At 38.9% G+C, this 23,490-nt stretch overlaps 1 protein-coding gene across 7 annotated transcripts in view; it reads right to left on the minus strand.

The window, feature by feature from the left end:
* Positions 1 to 1,131: 1,131 nt before the first annotated feature.
* Positions 1,132 to 23,490, minus strand: part of HDAC7 (histone deacetylase 7) — a 216,041-nt gene continuing 193,682 nt past the window's right edge. For 6 of the 7 annotated variants that reach the window (XM_072134716.1, XM_072134715.1, XM_072134714.1 and 3 more), the window contains 10 exons: positions 21,319 to 21,426; positions 20,084 to 20,139; positions 19,832 to 19,919; positions 17,832 to 17,951; positions 14,503 to 14,600; positions 7,929 to 8,047; positions 7,688 to 7,821; positions 6,442 to 6,526; positions 3,362 to 3,512; positions 1,132 to 2,475 (listed from right to left, as the gene is read on the minus strand). In XM_072134716.1, the coding sequence (XP_071990817.1) occupies positions 2,424 to 2,475; positions 3,362 to 3,512; positions 6,442 to 6,526; positions 7,688 to 7,821; positions 7,929 to 8,047; positions 14,503 to 14,600; positions 17,832 to 17,951; positions 19,832 to 19,919; positions 20,084 to 20,139; positions 21,319 to 21,426 (1,011 nt within the window). In that variant the 3' untranslated portion in view covers positions 1,132 to 2,423. Of the gene's footprint in view, positions 2,476 to 3,361; positions 3,513 to 6,441; positions 6,527 to 7,687; positions 7,822 to 7,928; positions 8,048 to 14,297; positions 14,373 to 14,502; positions 14,601 to 17,831; positions 17,952 to 19,831; positions 19,920 to 20,083; positions 20,140 to 21,318; positions 21,427 to 23,490 lie in introns of those variants that run through there. The other variant, XR_011853072.1, reaches the window with a different exon arrangement.

Here is a 23,490-nt window from a genome sequence, read left to right on the forward strand (position 1 = left end):
TGCCTAAAAACCTGCTTTGAAATTTGCAACACAATCCACATACATTATACACGTTTTATATACCCTTTGCAATGTAATAGGAGTAATCCAAGGCAGAATTTAGCATCTGATGCATAAAACTGGATGAGGTTTTTTTTTTTTTTTCAAAAGGATGGTTTAAACTTCTTGCACAATTTGGTGCAAATTTCAGAACCAAAATTCCGTAACACATACACTATGTGTAAAAATGGCCTATAACAAAACAAATACATACAACCGGGATATATAACATTTATACACTATTTACAGGAGGTGGAATCATGTGTCTGACCCATGGACTGACTATCTGCCGATTTGTCAGTGTTTCTATTAGGTTTCAGGATCCTTCTTGTATTTACAGGGGGTAAACCCTTTATGTGGCAAAGCATTCCAAGACATTAAAGATTAAACACAATCCTTTATCTACACCAGATGTCGGTAAAATTGAAAGATAAAACACATTTTTCCCTCGATCTTTACAATTTTTAAGTTGAAAAAAAAAAAAATGCAACGCCGTCCCTTTTTTGACACATTGATAAATTATAGAGGCTATTGACTCTGCGGCTACAAACACGAAAATCAAGGGAGAGGAAAGTGAACCTTGAACCCGAGGGAGACAAAAAAACACTTGTTTTTGATTTGTTGGACCCGGAGAGCTGAGGATTTAGCCAGCTGTTTGCTTTGATTTACAATGCAGCCGCTTACGCCTTTGCAAGTCATCACACCTGACAGGGGTATAAAGAGTGGCCACGGAGAGGTACAGATTATTATTTTTCTTATTCACTGAATTCACATCAAAGATCTTTAGACCTATGAGATTGACAAGTATTGTGAGTGTAGCTTGGAAAAAAAAAGAATCTGGCAGCAAATAAAAGGGAAACATCACAGTGCTGGATCGGTGTAAATCCTGATGCTTACCCCTTAATCCTACTGATTCTTAACAGTACTTGTGTCTTAGCCGAACCTATATGATGCCTTTTCTACATACGAGTGGTGCAAAATTAGCGTGAGGCAAGAAGACATGAGTCACTGCGGCTGGGATTGTGGTTCAACAGAATTGCCCCAGTTGTCAAGATTTTTGCAGCAATAATCTACACAGTTTGTAAAATTAAATATATGACACACAATTGTTTTATTTTCATTCAGCTGGAATTAACCTTTGTGAACCTTAAAGAGTCATTAAGCGGCTTCTCTCCATAAGGCATTCACCTTCTTCAGATACAAAACAATATACAAGAGTCTGAAAAAAGTGCATCTAATGTGGACAGCGCAAATTTTGTTGGTGAAAAATATAGTCTTAGTAACAATTGCTGATTGGTCATATGACTTGGACACACAGGGAAAAAGGACCAACACACAAATAGTACATTTTTTTGTAATATCTGCAGATTCCCTTATAAGGGATGGATGGGAATGTAAAAATGTCCACTGATATTACAATGTTTGATCATATCGTCTCATCGTAAGCACATTTTACAGCGAGAACGTCCATTCCCATTTGTATTTTGTACAAACCCATTTTGAAGTTGATATATATTAAAATGTTCCCGTCATGTTTATGGTGTGTGAGGAGTGGTTCTCCATAGTGCAAATGAACAACACAAAATCCATTCATCCAAGTAGGGATTAGTGGTCATCAGGAAAAGTAAAAGGCATCTTCTCATTTCCAGCTGGGCCAGGCACTTCTAAGTTCCATTATAGTTCATTTGTACGTTGAAAATCATGAATCTCCAGTGAATTGTCTACATGAAGGGTCTCCTATACACAATGGTTCAATAAGAAGGAGTGGCCTTGTTAAGTCCTTTACTGCAGCTTTTGTAGAAACGTTATACATTTTTCACAAAATTGGCAAATTTGGCATTTATTAGTACTGTCATTATTCCAGCTCACCATAGAAAGTTTCGACCAGTCCTGAGCGTTATAGATCAACCAGTTGGATACAATAAGACATGTATTATAAAAATCCAAAACATAACCACAGTGTCCAAATTACAACAAGATTTGTGTGTCCATTCCCTTGGGTTCCGTCAAGTTACTGTGTTTCATGGGCAACACGGGAAGCGTCACTGGTTTGCTCCATTAGTTGCTCCTAACATCTCACCTGAGTGAAATCTTTGGTCAAGCTTAGTGGTGTCTTCTTTGTGCATAGCCCTAGTCATAGTAAGACATTATATATTTGTACACAACTTTTCCCCCCAGGCAGCTATGAAAATTATTTTAGGCAATATCCCATATTGAATCCACTTTCAATGAAGGACCAGTTGACTCCGGTAATGAACTTCAGCAATGAACTTGAAGATCGTGGAAACTGGTTTAAGACAAATAAAGCAAACTGCACCCATGTACAAGGAAACAGCAGCACCCTAAACATATCCACCACAATAAGGACCACCAGATTCTTTGGGTCATAGACTCATAGGTCCATCTTCTTCCATTGGTTCTTCTTGAGACTCACTGCTGTGAAGTGAAACAAAATATTACATTATGACATAGAATTATCGTTGCAGGTTCTAAAGCATAAAAACTGTGCATCTTAAAGTCTTTCCTAGATTATCACTCCACTTTCTATGCCACCCAGCTACTATGATTAAAGCATGACCATGTCAACATCTGTAAACATCTGCACAAGAGGGCCTAAAAAGTTGTAAATGCTATTTTGCAATATTTTTTTGGAATTTTTTGAGTTGGAATAATAAATACCCTCTAGTGTGTTCCATATTTTAGTAGAATTGAACCCCAAGTTAAGATTTTTTTCAAGGCAGTAGACAGAACACAAACATTTAAGGACATTTGTTTCTTGTCTTTTAAACAATGACCAACCTTGTTAGCAGTGCTGCATCTACCATGAAGCCAGTTGAGCTTTTGGCCAAAGATGGCAGTATACAGTAAAGGAGAGGTGGTGGCATGAGCTAAATCTGGCTAATAAAGGTCCCCTGCACGTTTTAGCTGTGGTAACTTGTGCTTCTGTCTTATATGCCTGTGCCTTTTTAAAAGTCCCCAAAAGCCGCCAACTCCTTTTTAGAGAATTAAAAGGTTAACATTTTTTGTAATACAGCCAAATACATCATCCTGACCTTGGACAGCTAGTCTCGGCTGTCAGGCAGTATTGGAATAGATGGTCATGAAAAAAAGATTTTGCTACATCAAAACTTCAAAAATACACAAATTCCTAATTCACTACTTGATGTTGAAAAGATAACTAGATATTTCTGCTTTTAGGTCAACATTTTGGGGTCAAAGACTACCAAATATGGATTTTACACTATTGGATATAAAATGATTGTGGTCACAAGACTCTACTGATGACACTTCAACAACTGCCTAGAACTGTAAGGAAACCTACCTGCTCCCAGCAGCCACTAGTGAAGTCCTGCCCACTGACAATGAGGCCAGAGCGGTCACAGTGTCTACTTCATCCCGATCATGTTTCTGTGCTTCCAGGAGAGAATATCCAACCTTTGAGGCAAATCTTTTTACTGAATTCCAATATTTACCTGTAAAGAGAAAATGTCTTATTGCTCTGTTCCAGCATAGTGTGATATAAAATGTAAGTGAAAAGGCTGACATTTTGTTAACATGATATAAGAAGAAGCGGGTTTGTGTGTGCAAGAAAAGAAATACAACGAGTGAGAACAGGATGTCAAGGGCTGGGTTACCATACCCTAATTAGAGACAGAGATTGAATAAGTCTTTAAGTGACTCATTTATTCCTTTAAGTAGTGTATGAAGTGTCCCAAATATCCCATGAACAAGAACTATTTTTGAATATTTCTAAACTTGTTTTGTGTTTCTGTACAAACATTCAGATTCTGACTTTAAAGGGATTTTCAAGCCCCATCATACAATATTACCAGTTCTGTCTAGGTACCTAAAACCATTTAATTTTTACTTCTAAATCTGTATGGTAACAGACCTCCTCAAAGGAATTGTATGAAGTTATACATTTACAGGTTAGATGAAATATATAATCATGAGGGAGAATATAAGATAACTGAGACTCTCCCCTATAAGCAGACTGATGGACTGTCCACCGAACCGCTTCCTAATGGGGTAAATTCTGGGTTTCTGCTGCCCTGTAGGCCAATCCAGAAGTCCCATAGAAGTCAATCATCCATAAGGTGAAGCTGCATTCTGTGCTCTATTGACTTCTATGGTTCCCTGGAAGTCCCCAAGGCATAGAGTTGGGTCGGTATAATTACAGCCCCATGATCTGCCGATCACAAATGGTCCTGTCAATTTATTCATAAATTTTTAGGAGGATTAATGCAAAATGAAGAGTTATAAGAACCCATGCCCTAACAGTGTTATATAATGAAGAATACAAGTAAGAAAAGACATGTAAAGAGAGGTGAAGGTTCCTGCTTAAAATAGGGTGTCAGTTATATAGACCTTACAGCGGTTACCTCGCCCTTCTTTTTTAAAAAGATTTTATGTAACAGCTAAAAAGCTGAAAGCAACCACAAGATCACCAAGAGGGGCTTTTAGTATTTTCCATATAGCATGCCTTATGCCCTACAACAATAGTGGTGAACCTATGGCACGGGTGCTCGTGGTGCCACTCAGAGACCAATCCTTGGGCTCCAGCACAGAGTTCACCAGACAGGACTGTCGGCATCTTTCTGCAGTCCTGGGTAGCCTAGGATGTGCCACTAGGTGCTATTTTGAAGCACCACTTCCTGGACTGCAAGGGGAGCGAGGAGGTGTGAAAAGCATTGGATTACGATTGGAGCACCTGCTCTGGGCTCTGCAGCTTTTTCAAGGGGACCCTAGAGGGATACAATACTGATAATCAGATTTTGACCTCCGTTCAATGGTATTGGTGTCCTAAAGAAATAAATTGTAAGCTGTGGCAGAGCACTTAGAAATAAGTCAATGCTTAAAATGCTGTGTTGACATGTGATAATAATTGGGGTTTGTTTGCAGTTTGGGCAAATGAGTTTTATGCAACATGCACTATATGGTTAACTTTAGGGGATTTAGTAGAACCTTGATTTTTAATGCTCATTTAAATTAAAATATAGGGGCACATGTATCATTTGTTTTCCTTTGCGACTTTTTAAAGTTGGCTGAGGTCGGGATACTTTAGCAGAGCTGTGTATCGTTCTAAATTTGCCCTTGTGATACATGTCTGTTTCTTTTTCTTTGTCTCTGATTTGCATGTTTTTTACATTTTTTGCTAAATTTTAGGCTGTATTCACACAACCGTCCAGGGGACGTATGTACGGCCGCAAGCTTGCCCTCCCCTCATAGACGGCAATACGGTGCAGCACACCGCTCCGTATACGGGGAAAACATAGGACATGTTCTATCGGTCCCTGTGTTACGGCGCCGTGCACCACACATCATTATGGAGAGTGGTCATCCCTCCTCGTCTCCATCGCGGCAAACATAATACGTTTGTGTGTATGTATGGAACTAAGCATTGGGTCAGTTGTACTTCGTTTTGCACTTAAAAATTCTCTAATTTGCTTTACAGAAAGTAGCAAAACAAAGAAAACTTCTGTCTTAGAAAGATGTAATTAGGAAAACAGACACACCCATCGGCTAACTTCTTAAAAACCCTGGTATAGTCGCAAAATGCATCTCAAAAGTCCCAAAAAAAACAGCAAAAAGAAGTGAGAAAAACAGATCAAAATAAAAATACACGTCCCTCTTTGTAAAGTATATAACACTAAATTCTGAAATGCCTACAACATCCTTGAATGTGGCACAGGTAGTATTATTGATTGGCACAAAACTGGCAAATGTATTAACTCTCATCCACATTGTTGTACAGTTCTCTTCTATCCTTAACAAAATTCTAAATGGAAATTGGTGTTAAAAAGTAATGAACTTTTGCTTATGCAAGTCAAAGTCAGCGCAGACATTTGACATCAATTATTAGTGGGTGTAATGAAATTCTAATTAATGAGCCTGAAGTTATTTGCATACACAGCACAATGCAGAAGGCGCTTTCATTGTCTAAATAAATAGCTGCAGCATTGAAACAAAAACCATAACATCCAGACCATCCTTGTCTCCAAGAGCGATCACTGCAAGGGTGGGAGGGGTGCGGTTTGAATACTTATAGGGTTCTGTTGAAAGTTTTCAGCAGTCCAAGCCAAGTTGGCTACCCAAGACATATTTTAGAGACCATTCTATAGCTGCTGATTTCTCATTAAATTCTGGTATTAATTGAAATGAGATCTCAGCAACATTTGCGACTGATTTATCACTCAGGGAGCCTTGTGACAAGCTCTTTGAAGTTATGTCTTCCAGATTTGTGTGTAGGAAAGGCCTTTTGTGCTTTGCAGCTGCGAGTGCTTGCCACGCATTATAATACTGAGAACTTCGTGGCAAACAGCTTTCACTGTTGCGGGGCTATCTATTCCAAATTACCCCCACACCCCCCATGCACCAGAAGAAGAAGAGGACAAGACTCACTCTGGACTTGAATGACAGTTTCTAGTGACCGCACAGCATTCTGATTTGGCCGCTGTCTTAAAGTTTCCTCCGGGAGAGGATCCAACTGCAAATTGAAAATAGCACATTATAAATATTCCCCCAAATTACTAAAAACATAATTGAACTCTTATTGGGACTGATGAAGAGTGGAACCCATCTGCATGTTAAGATACAAGTCAATACATCAATTGTGGCTTGCAAAAGTATTTTAGTACATTTAGTGTGACCTTAGGCCAGAGTGTCCTGTGTGTTGCACACAATGGGGCACATTTATTAAATTGTGTGCCCCGGTTTTCTGTCTGACTTTGCACTGAAAAGAACTTGTAAACTTATTTATAAAGTGTCTGTATTGTGTCACGGCTGCACTATGATTGATGCGCCACAAATTCTGCATCTAAATGGGCGTTCCGGTGCAGAGTTTGATCAAGCGCCACATTTATTACTGTGACTCAACAGACTCCACAATTGTGGTACACAGTACAGGCAGTCCCCGGGTTACATACAAGATAGGGTCTGGAGGTTTGTTCTTAAGTTGAATTTGTATGTAAGTCGAAACTGTATATTTTATAATGGAAGTTCTAGACAATTTTTTTTCTTTTGCCCCAGTGACAATTGGAGTTTCAAAATTTTTGGTGTAATTGGACCAAGAATTATCAATAAAGCTTCATTACAGACACCTTACAGCTGATCATTGCAGTCTGGGACTGTAGTAAAGCATCCAGAGAGCTTCACCAGAGGTCACAGTGGGCAGAGGGGTCCGTCTGTAACTATGGGTTGTCTGTAAGTCGGGTGTCCTTAAGTAGGGGACCGCCTGTATATGTTTAAAGTGCACCAAAAAAAGTTCATGCACACTTCCAGAGCAGTGCAGGGGGCACCAGGTTAATGAAAACTGTGCCCCACTTTTGATGAATCTTGCGCACTCTAAGTGCTAGTAAATGTGGCCCAGTAAGCCGCCATAATTAACAAAATAAAAGTACTACCAAGCTCATTAGAAACCCATGGCAGTGGTCACTGACAGCAAAAGCAAATAAAATGACAAAATCTGAAAATCATGAGTTAAAAAGGTTTTTATCTAGCAAAACCGCCGTAGCTCAGCCAAAAAGTCATGTTACAGACTGTATTCTCTAACCTATATGGCCTTAAAATAAGTGTCAAAAATATAGCAATATTGTTAGTCAAGGCAAAAAATTACTCAATAAATATATTTATTTTCCGATAAAATTACCTCATTGCCCAGCAAAGCCGAAACACAGGCCTCAGATGCATCACATATTGAGGTCAGATCATGACCACCTTCTAGGGCAAGAACTACACGGCCTCCAGCCAAGCTCATCAACTGGCGCGTCATGTGACCAAAACCTACAGACAAAAGCATTAAAATAGGGTCAATTTTCAATTCATATTGAAACCAATACAAATTCACTAAATAAATATCAAAATACTTCAAACTACAAGTTTGTGCTTACACTTAGCTGTGACTTTGTAGCCTCCCAGTGGAGCAGGATGTCCTTCGGCTGCATCAAATCCAGCAGAAACTAAGACCACGTCTGGTGAAAACTCATGCGCAATCGGCATCACCACTGTCCTGTTATAAGAAAGACATGAAGAATTCACCACCTGAACAAGAATATCAAGGACATATTTTTTGTGAACAATTTACTTGGAGGGGTATTCCAGGACTTTTGATGATTATATAATTATTACCACAAACAGGTCATGTGACCGATGGACATGCTATTACATCTAGTGAGTGCTGAGTTTGCTTCACATACCTTAGCAGTAGGGGTGCCAGGCTTTAGACCCCCACAATTATGATACTGATGGCCTATCCTTAAGATCATGAGATCCGGGATACCCCTTAATTCTGTTCATGAGATGGCATTGTACAAGGGACTTCAACAGCAGATTGTAAAAAAAAAATCTCTAGATATAAATTCTATGCCTAGATCCTAGAAATATATAGTTGTGCAAATTTTCCAGATTGGTGCTAATAATGCCAGGATCATGTGCCAGAACATGGAGTCCTCAGAAAAGTCCGAGAAGAGTTATAAATGCACTGAATGAAATCTGGTTTGTGTTCTTCAGATTTCTGGAAAAGGCTCCACTTTTTGTCAGGAGGATCCCCTTAAAAACCATTTTTCAAAGGATATCCTACATCTGGAATTGTTAAATGATTGACAGTAGATATTAATGCCAGATAATATACTGGTGTAATGTACTGGTAATGCTATTTCCATGGTGTGCCATAAATATTATAATGGATATAGTCACCGCATGTCAATATGTGTTCATCAGCAAATCCCACCAAAAAAGTTTGTATTAGCCTTCAAATATGTATTATTAAAACCAAAAGTTGAGGAGGTGAAAATGGATGACCAAACAGATTATTATTTAATTAACTATTGAGCATCAGGGACCAAGGGCTTTGGGTGCAATTGAACACTTCTGCCAAGACAGACTATTTGCCCCTGATTGAGTCTTACTTCTTTAAAGGAAATCCACAATCAAAATCCATCATGATAAACCAGGGACACTTACTCATAGATCCAGGCACTGTGAATGTGATAATCTTCTTATATTTGTTACTGATGGCTTTGTTCTTCATAAAATCAACTACTAAATAATGCTAATGAGTCCCTAATGTCTCTGAGGTGTGTTACTAGAACCCCTTTGTGTTGTAGCTTTACAGGCTGTTACACTGTGCATGAGCACTTTCCCAATCCCACATTTAGCGGAATTCTTCTGTGCTGCAGGATTACACCAGGATGAGGGATGGGGAAAGAACTGAGGGAGCAGCAGCATGAAGGTGCTTCAGTAACATCTGCAGGAGCCCTTAAGGTTAATTAGCAAAATTTTAAAAGTTGATTTAACGAATATAAGAAAATCACCCGAGCCATAGTGCCTGGATCTATGAAAAAAATTTATTTTTTTGGTAGATTTAAATTAAATGTAAGTGGACATGCACTTAGAATGGTCACCTTCTGTAAGTACTGCTTAGATTCAATCTAAATAATTTTAAATTAACCTGCTATCACTCTTCATAATTGTTTACTTCCCAATTTTGGAGCATTGTTTCCTATGTTTCTGTGCGGTGTCATTCCTCATATTTTCCCCAAAAAATATATAAATAAATTCACAGCTGCGTTTAATCATTTAGATAATTTGGTGTTATGGCACAACAATACCGTACCATCAGTGCTACCAGTATCAGACAAACCACTGACAGAAGGAATGGTAACACAGCAATATCCAGAGTTAGAAAAGATCCTCCAGAATTGTTATATAAGAAAGTATCACACATAAACCAACATAATGCAAGGATATGCTGAGAACATTATAAATGCTGCCATTTTTTATATTATTGCTTTAGCTTTTTACTCTTTTGTTTTATACTTTGGTGCTTTAGTCTGTGCTTGCTTTGGAGTGAAAACTTGGTACATGTTTTTGACCTAATGTGTGCCTCACCACATGTAAAATTGCCACATTCTTTACATTTCTAAGATGATTCACACGAAAAAAATAGTTTCGAGGCCCTCAAAGGGTTTCCCGAGAGAACAGAGACTTCCAGTAACGGACAATTAGAAAAAAATAAATGTAGCAGGAAAAAGGAATGGCTGGTTGTAGTGGAACGGTGATATCATTGATGCAACTGGGAATCACTAATGTGTTCAGACTACTATAACATTGTCCCAATACCCAAATGTTTCTGCAGAAGATGGGGCTTCAGCAATATCAACTAGTGATGGAAAAAGCAGTTGCCCAATGCCATCAGTCAAAATCCATAATAGCTTTTTATTTTTCCAGAATAAGTATACAGTATATGAGGCCTGGTTGTTGTCTATGTTCCCTTGAGGTTTGGACATTTTGGTTAGGCTTACAAAATGGCAGCCTTCATCATGCGTAGGACACAGGTGCTTATGACCTTTAGGATACCTAGGAAGACCACATATCAGGTCTAACTCCATAATTGACTTATTATATACCACAGAAATATTTAAAGGAACCTGTATGTAGCCTAATTAGCTACCCCAGAGAGCTGACAATCTCACAAGAAGCAACGCTCCATAAAAACTGCCAATGAGGAAATAAGGATTGTGGGTGAAGCCGTGAGCGGAATCATGCTTTCTTTGTGGAGAAAACCTATTTATAGAATCCCTTTCAAGTAAAACTGATCCAGATGTAGAAAAGAGGGAAGGGGGTTGGTGGGCAGGAAGAAACAAACTCGTAACGTGGAAGAGAATTAAGGCACTGCTTAAGTCACAGCAAAAATTACACTTTAACTCGTTCACTTCAAGTTGTAGTATCCCAATGCCAAGCCATTGTACAATTTGCTTCCTACTTACATTTGACATAATAATATGGGTGCTAAACCGCACTATAAATATAGATGTAACAGCTTTTAGAACGTGACTATATGTCTAAACAGAGAAGAATACACAGTACCATACTGTATTCAAAATTAGTCCCAATTTTACAATTGAAAATTTAGGTAAATATGAAAAATTGGAATCTTAATTAGATTATTTTAATTGCTGTATTCATAACTTTCCTTAGTTACATTCAGAAGTGATAGTTATTAAGACTTTGGGGAACTATAATGTGTGCCTATTCATTAAGACTGGTGACACATCGCACACATGATGGAAGTAATCAGACAATAATAAGGGTAGTTTCTTTTTGTCAGGGTCTAGTAGGCCTTCTACTGCAACCTTCTTCTGCAACCAGACTAAAATTATTATTTACCCATCCTCCAGGTTGCTATTATGCAAACACATCACAATATGGATTTCTTTGGATTAGATCCACACTGACTGCATCTGTGTATTCAGCATAAACGCAGGACAGTGGGGTTTTCCATGACTTCCCATATCCAACATGTCATTTTCATTTTGATAAATTCACATCTTCTATTATTTTAGTTCCTATTCACTTTTCATATGATGTCATAAGGATAAAAATCCTTTACTCATAGAGGAATTTAGCTTTTGTTAAACAGTGGGAGTCCCTGCAACCCAAATTATGTGAAAATGAAAGAGGCCATAATTTACTCCCTGAGCTCGTAAGGTGGATGTAGGATATATTTTTTTTAGTAAGGACGAGCCATTTTATGTTTGAATGTGACTATAATTAGAACAGCAATTATGAAAGTAATGAATAAGAAATATTCTTAATACTAGAAGTGGCAGCACCCAATATTAGCAGTGAACAGGCTGCTGAGTGGTTGATCGATGTAGAAGCTGAGAGTCAGACTACTAGAAAACAAACCACAGACACTATCACTTTCCGAATTATGTCGACTTCATTGTGTTAAAATTCCAGTAGTGTTCGCTAAATACAATATAAACTGTGTAATGCCCCAATAATAATGATAATGATAATAAAAAAAACTACTATAGTAGAGCTGTCCTACAAATGGTAGTATGAAAGGGATATTTGTAGTGTCCATGCACAGGATATATTATATGTAGCATCATGGGTGCCATCATTAACGGTGTTGTCTACCAGTCCCATGACCACCATATCTACAAGAAATGTCCCAACAAGCAGAAGTTTTTCCAAAGCTCCTGTATGTTTAACTGGTCATCTGGAGACATCTTAAATGTTCTAGATGGAAATTCTGTAGCTCCCATGTCTTAGGGTTGGACATATATGCCATTATTGTGAAGACATGTAAAAAATGTCAAAACAATAGTTTGTTTTCTGACAAAAGTTAGTATGCACAAAAAGTACAGTGTTTTTTTTGCATTCATTTTTTCTGCAAATAATTTGTGAAAAGTTGATTAATGTTCCAATATACTTTCTGTGATTATCAATTCCTCATGGTTTTCTACATCTCTGCTCGCTGCCATTCTATAGGAAGCTTCATTGTTTACTTCCTGTGGATAAAAATCTGTCCCTGGTCATGTGATGTCACACAGGTGCATGGCTTGTTATATCACATAGCTCTGATTACTCTCAATGAACTAATGAGCCGTGCACTTAAGGCACATCACATGACCACAGGAATTAAACATTGAAGATTCCTATAGAATGACAATAAGCAGAGATCTAGAAAACCATGAAGAATTGATACAGAAAGTATATTGGAAAATTGTAGAATTTACACAAACAAAATCAATAATTTTCTTAAAGTAGAAGACCCCTTTAAGAATCACTACAAAGAAAAATGGAGGTGCTACATATAGCCACGCGTCAACTGCACCTGGTACTTTCTTGATATGATCCGTAAAGCCCATTTCCCACTGCATAGTACTGGCTCAATTTAATTAGATACTATAGGGGATATTTATCTTAGTTTGATGCATGTTAGTTGGTTGTATTTTAGTGACTTTTTGGGCATGTTGCGGTATTTGCGCAATTTTCTGTACCTTTTTCTCGCAGTGTGCTGGAGAACATCTTTCTATTTCTCCTGCAATAAACACTTTAGTCCTGAACGTGCATAGGAAAGCCTGTGTTATGACTTTTTAATGATTTGTGCCTAAACCCCACCCCCCTTCCCCGCAAAAAAAAGTCTCAAAAGCACAAGGAAAATAGAAGTGGAAAATAAAACTCATAGAGGGTCCCCCCGACCCTCTATGAGTTTTATTTTCCACTTCTAGTATTGACCAATCAGAGCACAGAAGTTTGGACATGTGACTCTCTTGTACGCTATGGATGACTTGAATCCCTGCCACCCTGTTGTGACGCAAAAAAAATTACTATTCTGTGGCAGTAAATCTCAGTTTGTGGTGCATAATAAATGTAAAGAAATAGTATTGTTGTGCCAGCTGCTCCTGTATTTTATGGCACAGATAAATATATTCAGACAAATTTTTGTTTCATGCCAAATGATCGCTTTGTGAAAGTTGAATTTTAATGCAGTCACACTGACCCTTAAGTCCACCGTAACAAAAAGAAAAGTACTTGAATATAAGTTCACAAGAATTTAATGGAAGTTAAAACACTGCAGGACAGAATCAATTAATCAAAAGCTAAAAATGTATTCTTTTAATTACCAGTAATTTGTGTAAAAGGGAACATTATGAGGACACTGTGCCCACTAGACAACACATCATCACACGTAAAGGAAAGAGTGAACTGAGAAGGAAACCAGAAACTGAGCCAGTCAGAAAGCAGAGAGACAGGGTGGACTGGTGCTGGTAGTGAGGATCGGTATCACTCCATATTGCTTGGCATTGGGCGGCATGCCACTCTCTGAGTTAATTTCAGAACACTCCAAGCAGTGTAAAACTTTATTAGTATGTCCATGCAGATAACATCCCATGTGGCTGGGTACGCTTAGTTTATTCCATTTAAAGGGTTTCTTTGCATCTTGTCTAGTGATGGTATATATGATATGCAATCACTTTATGATTGGTCAGGAATCAACCTTTGGAACTTTTAATAATCCGGAGAATAAAGGGACAATGTTGTGTCCTCATCTATATTCTCCCTGTACGTTGGTACTCCTTCCTACCCTATTGTGCAGTCAATCCCATTTATTAGAATGGAGTCATGCTGAAGCTCTCTGCACAGGGGTGACCATGGGACTATTGTGTAAGAAAAAAAATAGAATATTGGATATAGTTTTAACAATGAGGGTCATAGAGGTTCTACCCTGACCAATCATAAAGTGCTTACATATCCTGACAACATGCCATCACCAATAAGATGGGAATACATCTACAAGTCGAGTTTGAGAACGGCTATGTGTATGGCAAACCTGTCAGATTAATAGTGCAGCGTGTGTTGAGTCAGTCAATCCACAGCCACTCGTACTGTTTGTGCCCAGTAAGTGTATGAGAATGCAGATGTCTTATTGGGCGAGGTCTGCACTGATATTGCCCATATAATACCTGTACTGTGGACACCCAGAGGGCTTCAGTCCCCAGCTCTCCTCATCCGGCACATTCCACCAGCACTAAAATGCACTACAAGGTCAGAAAAGACAGAAACGAAAAGGAGTGAAAAGTGGGAGCAGAGTAGACGAGGAAGGAAACCTAGAAAAAGAGGAAAAGGCAAGGACCAGGGAAGGGCAGAAGGTTACATTTGGAGTCTTACCTGAAGGCTGCAAGATACTCTGCATCTCCCATCGGGGGATCCAAACCTCCAGCCCATGCAACATTCACATTGAAGCCCTCACCACTGTTGGCACCAACCTGTGATCAAGATAAGTAAGAGTTTAAACTTTTATTTTAACCATATATATTTTCATACAATTCATTCCAATTCTTTGATAGCTTATCTTTTTAGGCACATTAAACCAACTGTTCAGTCATTATTTATTATCACTACATAGCTACAAAGCTCAGAGGAGATAGTCTAGGACAGTGATGGCTAACCTATGACACGCGTGTCAGTGCTGACACGCGTAGCCATTTTCACTGACACGCGGCTGCCTGAGAGTTAAGTTTCATCCTACATGACCAGGTGCAGTAGCCGGGAGGCTGAGAGATTGCACTGAGCTTCCAGCACTCCCCCCTCCTCCTCCTCCCCGGGCCGACCTCTCCCCATGTGTGAGCTGTGCCTAGTGTCTCCAGTCAGAACAGGTATCAGCATGGCGCACAGCAGGAGAGGTGACCCGCCCTTACACCCGGGAGAGTCCTCTGCAGCTCCTGATAGTTGTGGTGGGGGGAGGATGGCAACACAGTCAGAGGTCACATCGCTGCTGCCTTGTGTGATGTCCCAGCAGCTGCCTCCTCTACACTGACCATTTCCACAGCAGGGGCAAGGGAGGACAACCACTCTCATCATATAGTAAGTAAGGTCAGTGCACTGTATGATAGAAGACAGTCATCAGGGCTTGTGTGTCAGTTTTGTGACGTACAAGCCCTGAAATAATTGCAACGCATTGCAAATCGCCAGACATTGCAATTATTTTGCTCCTCACACCTTCTCCATGCCAAGAGGGCATAAGGGAGATGCAGACAGTGGCACCTGCTCTCTCGCTATAACCTGTGAACTTTCATGACAGAAAGTTCACAGGTTACTAAGCATTTACACAACTGTCTGATTGTAACCGATCTATTACAATGTGTGATTTGCACATAGTAATAGATGATTGGGAAAATCCCCATATACTGCCATACTGCAGAATGCCAGTATATGGTAGAATCAATCAGACAACCTACAGTTAAAGTACCCTAGAAATTAAATAGTATATATATTTATTATTTAAACTATAAATATCACAAAATTATGTTTTTTTTTTGTCAAGGTGACACACCACCCGAGTTATGCTCGTTTATTTGGCGAATTTTAACACACCAAGCTCAAAAGGTTGCCCATCACTGGCCTAGGAGATAGCTCCTACATCATCATTGGTTTGGGATGGACCCTATTCCCTGCAACTTTGCCTCTTCAGATTGTCCGCTGAGTATAAGCACAGGTCTACTGAGTGTTCTCCAGGTCATTGCATGGACACCTGATATCCATTACAAATAGGATAAAATGATTATAAAGTACAGGAAAAGAGATTATCACTGTGCTACATACTGCATTATACTAAGGGAATTAATCCTTCATAAAAGGGGGCAAGGCAGGTCACCTAATTGAAACGGCTGGATTTTAAATTTCTTAACGTATTGTCTTGCCTCAGGATAAGCAGAGATGATGACATCTACTCAACACTCGAACCTTCATAGAATGATCAGCTTTCCATTGCGTGTTGCACACAGGAATTCCACAGTAGTCTCCAATCTATAGATTTCAGCTATCACAAAACTACAACTTCAAGCATGCTCTCATATCCTCTGGCCACATATGCTGGTAGTTGCCACACAGCTGGAGATCCACTGATCCACCACGACTCTGTCCAATGTGAGCATGGAGCAGGCTGCAGACTGGGTGGAGTGTGCCCACGACTGGCAGGGTTGGGAAGGGTTAAGAAAATTAGGTGTTTGGTTTTCATAGATGGATGAAATAGTGGAAGGTGATAGGAGTATTTAAATATGCGGGTGGAGTTTACAGGGGTTTGAGTGTGTAAAGAGTGAAAGTCATCTTTTGGCATAGAAAATTAACCTGCCCACCCTATACCCCAATTTATTTGGTCTTTGTATTAGTTTTTCACGCATGGGAAGGGAATACAAGTAGTTTCCAAGCTTTTTGTATAGAATGGCTATAGAGTTCAGCAATGGCAGGATGCACTTTTTGTATTGGGGGTGGGTGCTTGGGAAGCAAGTTGATGATTGTTATGATCACACCTGGTTTGAGCCACTTAGCTAGGAGGTTCGCGGCTAGTGGTTTAGAGGTGTGGCTAACACGATTCAGTGGTTTCACACACTGGACCGGGTAAGTAAATGTGCCCCATTGTGTTATTTGTTGGTAGGTGATGGGCTCTTTTCCCTAGCCTACTTTCCTGATTTAATAGTCATGGCTACAACATATGGACCCACCCTTGTGATGCGGAATCCTAACCACACCTTGTTCTGTATTTCCCTGTAGGGGATCAATAAAGTACTATCTTATCTTATTACTATTAGAAATGCATACAACTGAATAAAAATGTTGCTAAATATTATTAAAATATCAGGGGAGTCAAATTCACACATTATGACTAGTATTATAATTCCCATACTTGGGGAAACGAAGGTAACTACGCAGTCAGCATGTCTTCACATGACTGAGAATATTTAATATTTACACTGACAGATGATAAAGTATGTGCAAAAGTGAAAAAGTTTGATTTTCTTAAGAATCAGAGCTGCTTTTTTCTTGAACAAAACACTATTTATCAGCTGCTTTGTCAGGAATATGTCAAAATAACATCTAGGTTGATAAGATAGCCACCCAAAAATAACACAGGAGTGGACCGGAGTTTCTCAAGATAAAATGATTCTGACTGGCAAAGTGAAGCTTGAGACTCCTTGTGCAGCTAAAAGGTTAACGGTTCATGAGATAAACGTTTTTTTTCTTCTCGCAAAGCTTCAAATGATGAAAAGCAAGCATTCTGTCTATCACTTTTATAACATTGTTTTCAAAGGAGTTATTTTGGGCAGGAACGTATATTTCCCATCTGTTCTGCATCTTCCATTCCCGTTTCTTGCAAAATCCTTTGTTCCTTAGAATATCAAAGTGATGATGATAAACTGTTTACAATGCAAAATCCTCTCAGCCCTTCATCCCCAAGAGTCCCTTCTGTAGTAGAGGCAGCACGTGATCAACAATGTCAATCCCGGAGATCTAACTATGTCATCTGTCTGCGATTATAGTAAGAAACTGCAAGGCTTGGAATACCATGAAGCAGAGTCTTACTATTAAGAGCTAAAAAGATTGTACAAGCCAAAGCCCAAGCCTGCCTTGTGACAAGCGGTTAACCAGCAGGAAGCTGGGGTAAAGCTATGGATATGAAACCACTGACAGACTTGTGTCATTATCGAGACTCTGATCACCTCATCAGCAGCTCCGCTCCCAGGAAAGAAGTTGCCATCATCGTGTCGATGGAGGGAGATGTACAAAACATTGGGGTCTCTATAAAATACTCGCTGAGTTCCATTGCCATGGTGAACATCCTAGTAAACAAGAGAAAGTAAACATTGGGTTACTCAAAAACCATTACAACAATATGGCAGACTCTCAAACCAAGGAGAGTGTCAAATATGAACCAAAAATAAACCAGACATGAATCGGTCTAAGATTTCTCTCCAATAAATGTGAGGATAGTTGTGCCAAATATGAACCCAAAATGAGACGTAACTTGGTCTAATATGTCCAATAAATCAAGAGCAGGAACTCCAAATAGAACACCCAAAACAATCACTCTTCTGAAGAAAACAAACATGTTCAAAAACTGAAATTACAGAAAGAAGCACAATGGAAAAACTCAACCTTATAACACCTTTCAATCGGGAAACACAGCCATTCCTGTACTACTGCCGCCCAGGTTGGAGACCAAAGCTTCTTCTACCCACTTTACCTTCTAAACATTTTATTTTAGCTGTACAAATTTTCTCTCCTTCAGATGCAACCCCCCCCCCCCCTCTGATGTCATCACTTACCATTCATTAACTATCCTGTATGTCAATGTCAATACCACAAATGAGCTTTGAACAGGAAATCAGCCAAACTAAAGCTTCTGTCAAAAGGTAGAGATGGCCACCTCTATTTAGGTTTTGCCATTCTGGCCTCTTTCAGTACAAAGAAGGGTATTAGTTCACTGGGTTAAAGACATATAGCTCTAATGTGCACTCTTTTCCTCCAGGAGCAAACAAAACCCCCAACATTTCCCTTTGCAAGCTGGTATCTCCATAAGAAGAAAAAGGACCACTCTACCAGGAGCTACAACAAAGCTTCTGTCCTGACAGCAGAGACAAAATCCTGCTGGGTGGGACAATGAATTTTAGATAGCTACCTATAGACTGCCCCTTTACACACCTTTCCCAGGAAGACTGCCTGTAAGACTACACAAAGTGGAAAACATTTTAATTGTTGCAGAATTATTATTCACCTCAACAAACCAAGAACAGTTGAACCACCATAAAATATATAGTAAATACTCCACACACATTAAGACAAGTACTCCATCATTCCCACATAGACACCCACCACTCCATACCAAACCAACTGCTGGACCGTACATCTAGTACAAAAACAACAAGGGTTTGCAGGCCCCAATTCCCAAAGCTCCTGAGAAAGCCACAACACCAAACTGAAAAAACAGGTTTAGGTCATAAGATACGATCCCACTACTGAAGAATATTCCCACAAGTATAAACAACCACAAATCACCTCCTAAGCGACATTACCACAACGAACACAGTGGCACCTCAATGCCAAAGCCTGAGCCAAACTCAACACACAATTTAGTAAATTATATGTTTGTGTAACTAAGTGCAAGAAAAAGCCATTATCTAGAAAATAGGCATGAGGTAAAAGTAAAATGCAACCTATCCAGCCCTAAAAAACACATTAATAATTGTAAAAGATGATGTGTGTTTCCATTGATGTTATGTTTTCAACAAGTACTGTTTTCGAAACTAAAAATCAAAAAGGATTTTTATTACTTTTATGGCTTTCTAACTTTTTAATTGGACCAACTTAAATTTCTAAATCAACTCCCCCTTCCCATGATAGATCCATTTGTTACCTACTACTTTCAGTACTTTGGTGTATAACAATATATAATTTGAGACCCTATATAGTACTGTAAAAAGTTTTTAATAACATTTGAAAATATATGTGGAGATTTCCAGGTGATAGATAAATGATGGCAATCTTTAGGATTGGTCATCAATTTCTGATGGGGGGCCTACAATTAACCTTTCAACTCCACAGTGGAGAAGACCAGAAGGAGATGGCTCCCATCCTTTGTGTAGTGGCTCTTCAGAGTTACTGCAACTTAGCACCGAGAAAAATGAATGTAGGGTGTACTTCGAAAAATTATAGTACTCACCCAGTCCACAATAAGAATCTTCCTTACGTCTAGTCTTTGTTGCAATTGCTTAGCTGCGATGGCTACAGAATTGAAGAAACAGAACCCCCTGGAAGAGACAATAAACTTAGTGTCAGGACGAACAGTAAGATCTTGGGAAAAGCAGATATTAGCTTATGAAGGGGACATAAGAAAACATGGTATAACCCCCTCAGACAAAGTCATGAATACTCTGAGAGTGTTACCACAAGTTTAAATAAAGCATGTACATACATGGCGGTGGAGGGATCGGCATGATGTCCTGGGGGCCTCACCAAGGCAAATCCATTCTGTAACCAAGAAGAGAAATTGTGATGAGCTGACTGCAGGATTCCACTTATTATTTTAGCTCTAGGGCTGAATAACTTTTGCTTGCCCTCATAAAGCAGACATTGAGATATATTATTTTAGAGATCAACCATGCAGATGTCAAAGAGAACATAAAATTGTGAAGGTGAAAGGATGGCAAAATGTGAGAAAAGTAAGATTTTTAAAAAAATGTATTTAATATTGTACTTTAAAGGGTAACCTTCATTTGAGATCATTTGTATATTGTGTGTGGGGGAATGTGGTGAACATATTTCTAATATACATCATTTACAAATTTTGCTTAATTTGTAAAAAAGCTGCTCCCTCCCATAGAAAAGCGTATTCCAGCCTGTACAGTGTGTGTCTATGGAGGCTGCATGAGCTCACATCCAATCTCCCTGTGTTTAGTTATACAGCTTTGAGATGGGAGGATTAACCCCTTCACTTTCTGCTTGATCTTTGAAAATAGTGTTCATAGCATACTACAGCCAGGGATAAAAGCAGCACAGCTGTGTAACAAACAGGAGTGTAGAGCCAGACCAGACAGATTTGCCATATTAGCGCAGAAGTAACATTGTAAATAAGGGGCACATTTCAGTCTGTATCTTCACAAACTAAACAGAATTACTTAATGAAATATATTAGAAAAATGTTCACAACACCTCCCCCCCCCCATAAAATATCAAAAATCATCTAATATAAGTAAAGCTCAAAAATACATGACACAATACACAAACAACATATAAACATCCATACTGTATATACCATAAAATAAAAAAATACAAAATACACACAGAAAAGTGTACACTATAAAATAAAGGAACATACATATAGACCTTAAAATACTTAAACACACATATCATCCTCAAACCATATAAACATACATACACAACTTACACACATTATAAACTATAACATAGACTATAAAGAGCGTGCACATACATATAAACCATCAAATAAAAAATACAAAATACATACATAAAATTGTACATATACTTAATTACACTTATAAACATACATGTAAACCCCAAAACACATACATATACATACATTATATACTATAACACACATGAACATATATACAGGATTAAACATGGGAACATATATAGCCACAGTGGCATCGTCCATATGCATTACTTGCAAGAATATACTCGACATACCTTCAACTCCTCGGTCACAACTTTAACTGCCAGCTCTATAACACTACCGGCAGCCCACCGAGCAGCATTTGAAGAATGGTGATCATTCCAGATGGTATCACTGTCAACCTGTGTGTAGGAAGACCAGGAATGAGTAAACTGGTGCATGAGGTCATCCTTAGAGACCTGAAGGTCTATGGGGGTACTCTATATTTAGGTACCAGGTCATAGTACACTAGCATACTGCAATAGTCTATTATATATTGAATTACATGTGAATCTAATAGAAAGAACATTATTTTATACCATTCTACATTGTTATTCAGCTTACAAAGTGTCCATACATATGATCATATTGACATGGACCATACACAGCCTGAAGTTAAAAAACATTGTATTTTGGGTGAACGTTAACAGTGAACAATCAATATGACTATGTTCATATTTGAAACTTTTCATTAAATAGTCATTAGTCTGCAAATTATCTTTCCTGGAAAGAATGTTCCAGGAGAAATTGTTCATCCTTTGCTTGGTGTCAGTGAATATGTCTGGTCAATTTAATTAAATGTAATGGCCCCTATGGATTAAAATGTGTTCGGCTGTGTAACAGTTATTCAATAGAGGATTGTTCCATCAAAAGTTGTTCAACCATTAGCCTTCAGACCTCTTTGTTATATGTGAAGCCATGTCTAGAATGGTCCATGTTAATGGTCAATATGACAACTGTAGATTTCTTGCCAACAATGAGACCAGATTCTGAAAAGCTCTTCAGCAAAAAAAAATGTGAAGTCCTTATATGAACCATTAGAATGGAGCCTTTGCAAAATCTTCCAAAATATGGTGAAGACCAAAGATCTACACCCCACTCATGCAAGTCAAAGTCATTCAATGTTTACCAGAGAACATGCGTAGCCCAAGAATCTAATAAGATGGAGTTTTACGGTTCATACTATACTATTGCATTCAAAAATACTTTCTGTATCAAGAACTAACAATGTCATGTTCTTGAACGTATCAGTGTGAACAGGTGTAATGTGCTCTCTCCAGAAGATCTGGACCATGTCGGTAACAGACCGTAACAGCTGTATTTATAGTACACCAATGTTCTTCTTCGTCAATTTTCACATCCAGTTTTACATTGCTTCAAAAACTTGTATTTGTAAAAATGTTTTTCCCCAGGTAACATAACTCCAGAGTGTATTACTGGAGGATGAACAGACTTGGGTCTTCAAGTGCTTATGAATAAAACACTTAATGATTTTGGGTGAGGCTGGAGTATGAAAGTCTGTGCCTGCCCATGCCTCTGATCTCAATTATGGTTTGATTTTAGGAATAAACGCACTGGAAAGGAATTTATTTTATCTTTTTTTTTTCTTCTTCTTCTTTCATTTCCCGTGAAACATCTTGTATTCATCAGAGTCGCGTCAGCGCCAGGGAAATAACAAAGGAGACACGGAAAAACCTGGGGGATTCTGGGCTAATCAAAGACATATGTGTGGCCTTAACTCAATCATCCCCTGAGGTTTAGATGGCCTGGCACAATGTTCACGATGGGTGAATCAGTGGTGGGACTCCCATTTTAGACATATCTTTGTAATGTCCTCAAGCACCCTTCATGTCCATACTGTCCTATGGCCCATGACACCACAAAAAGCGCTTTTAGTTGACATACTGAAGGTCCATCACTGGTTGTAAGTAACCTCACTTTTACAACAGTCAAGAAGCAAGGAATGTGTCTTGAGGGCTTCACATGTTCCATGTGTTAGATGAAAGGATCCCATATTTCCCTGCAGGATAAGGTGGAGGATTTCTAAAGTACCATTAACTGTATTCTTATCAAAGGGGACAGTTGGGACCATGAACGCCCCTCTCTCCATAAAGAGGTGTGACGTTATAGAGCCAAACATCAAAGTGTCCTACTGTCAACACAAAGGGTGTGAGATATATAAGTGCCCCCCATCTGATACAAATATACGCTAGAATGATGACAAGGCGCAGGAGAGAATCACGCTGTGCTCACAACCCTTCTTCTTATGTATCAGTGATACGGCCATATAGAAAACGACTGCCATATGAACAATTATGTTTCTTATTTCAACCAAATTGTGGATTCTAATGCAAATGACCCAAGTGAATCCAGTGTAGACAATGTAATGGCCACATTACATAGAGCTTGGTAATGTATGGTGTAAA

The sequence above is a fragment of the Engystomops pustulosus genome, chromosome 2 (genome assembly GCF_040894005.1).
Source record: "Engystomops pustulosus chromosome 2, aEngPut4.maternal, whole genome shotgun sequence".
Lineage (NCBI taxonomy): Eukaryota > Metazoa > Chordata > Amphibia > Anura > Leptodactylidae > Engystomops > Engystomops pustulosus.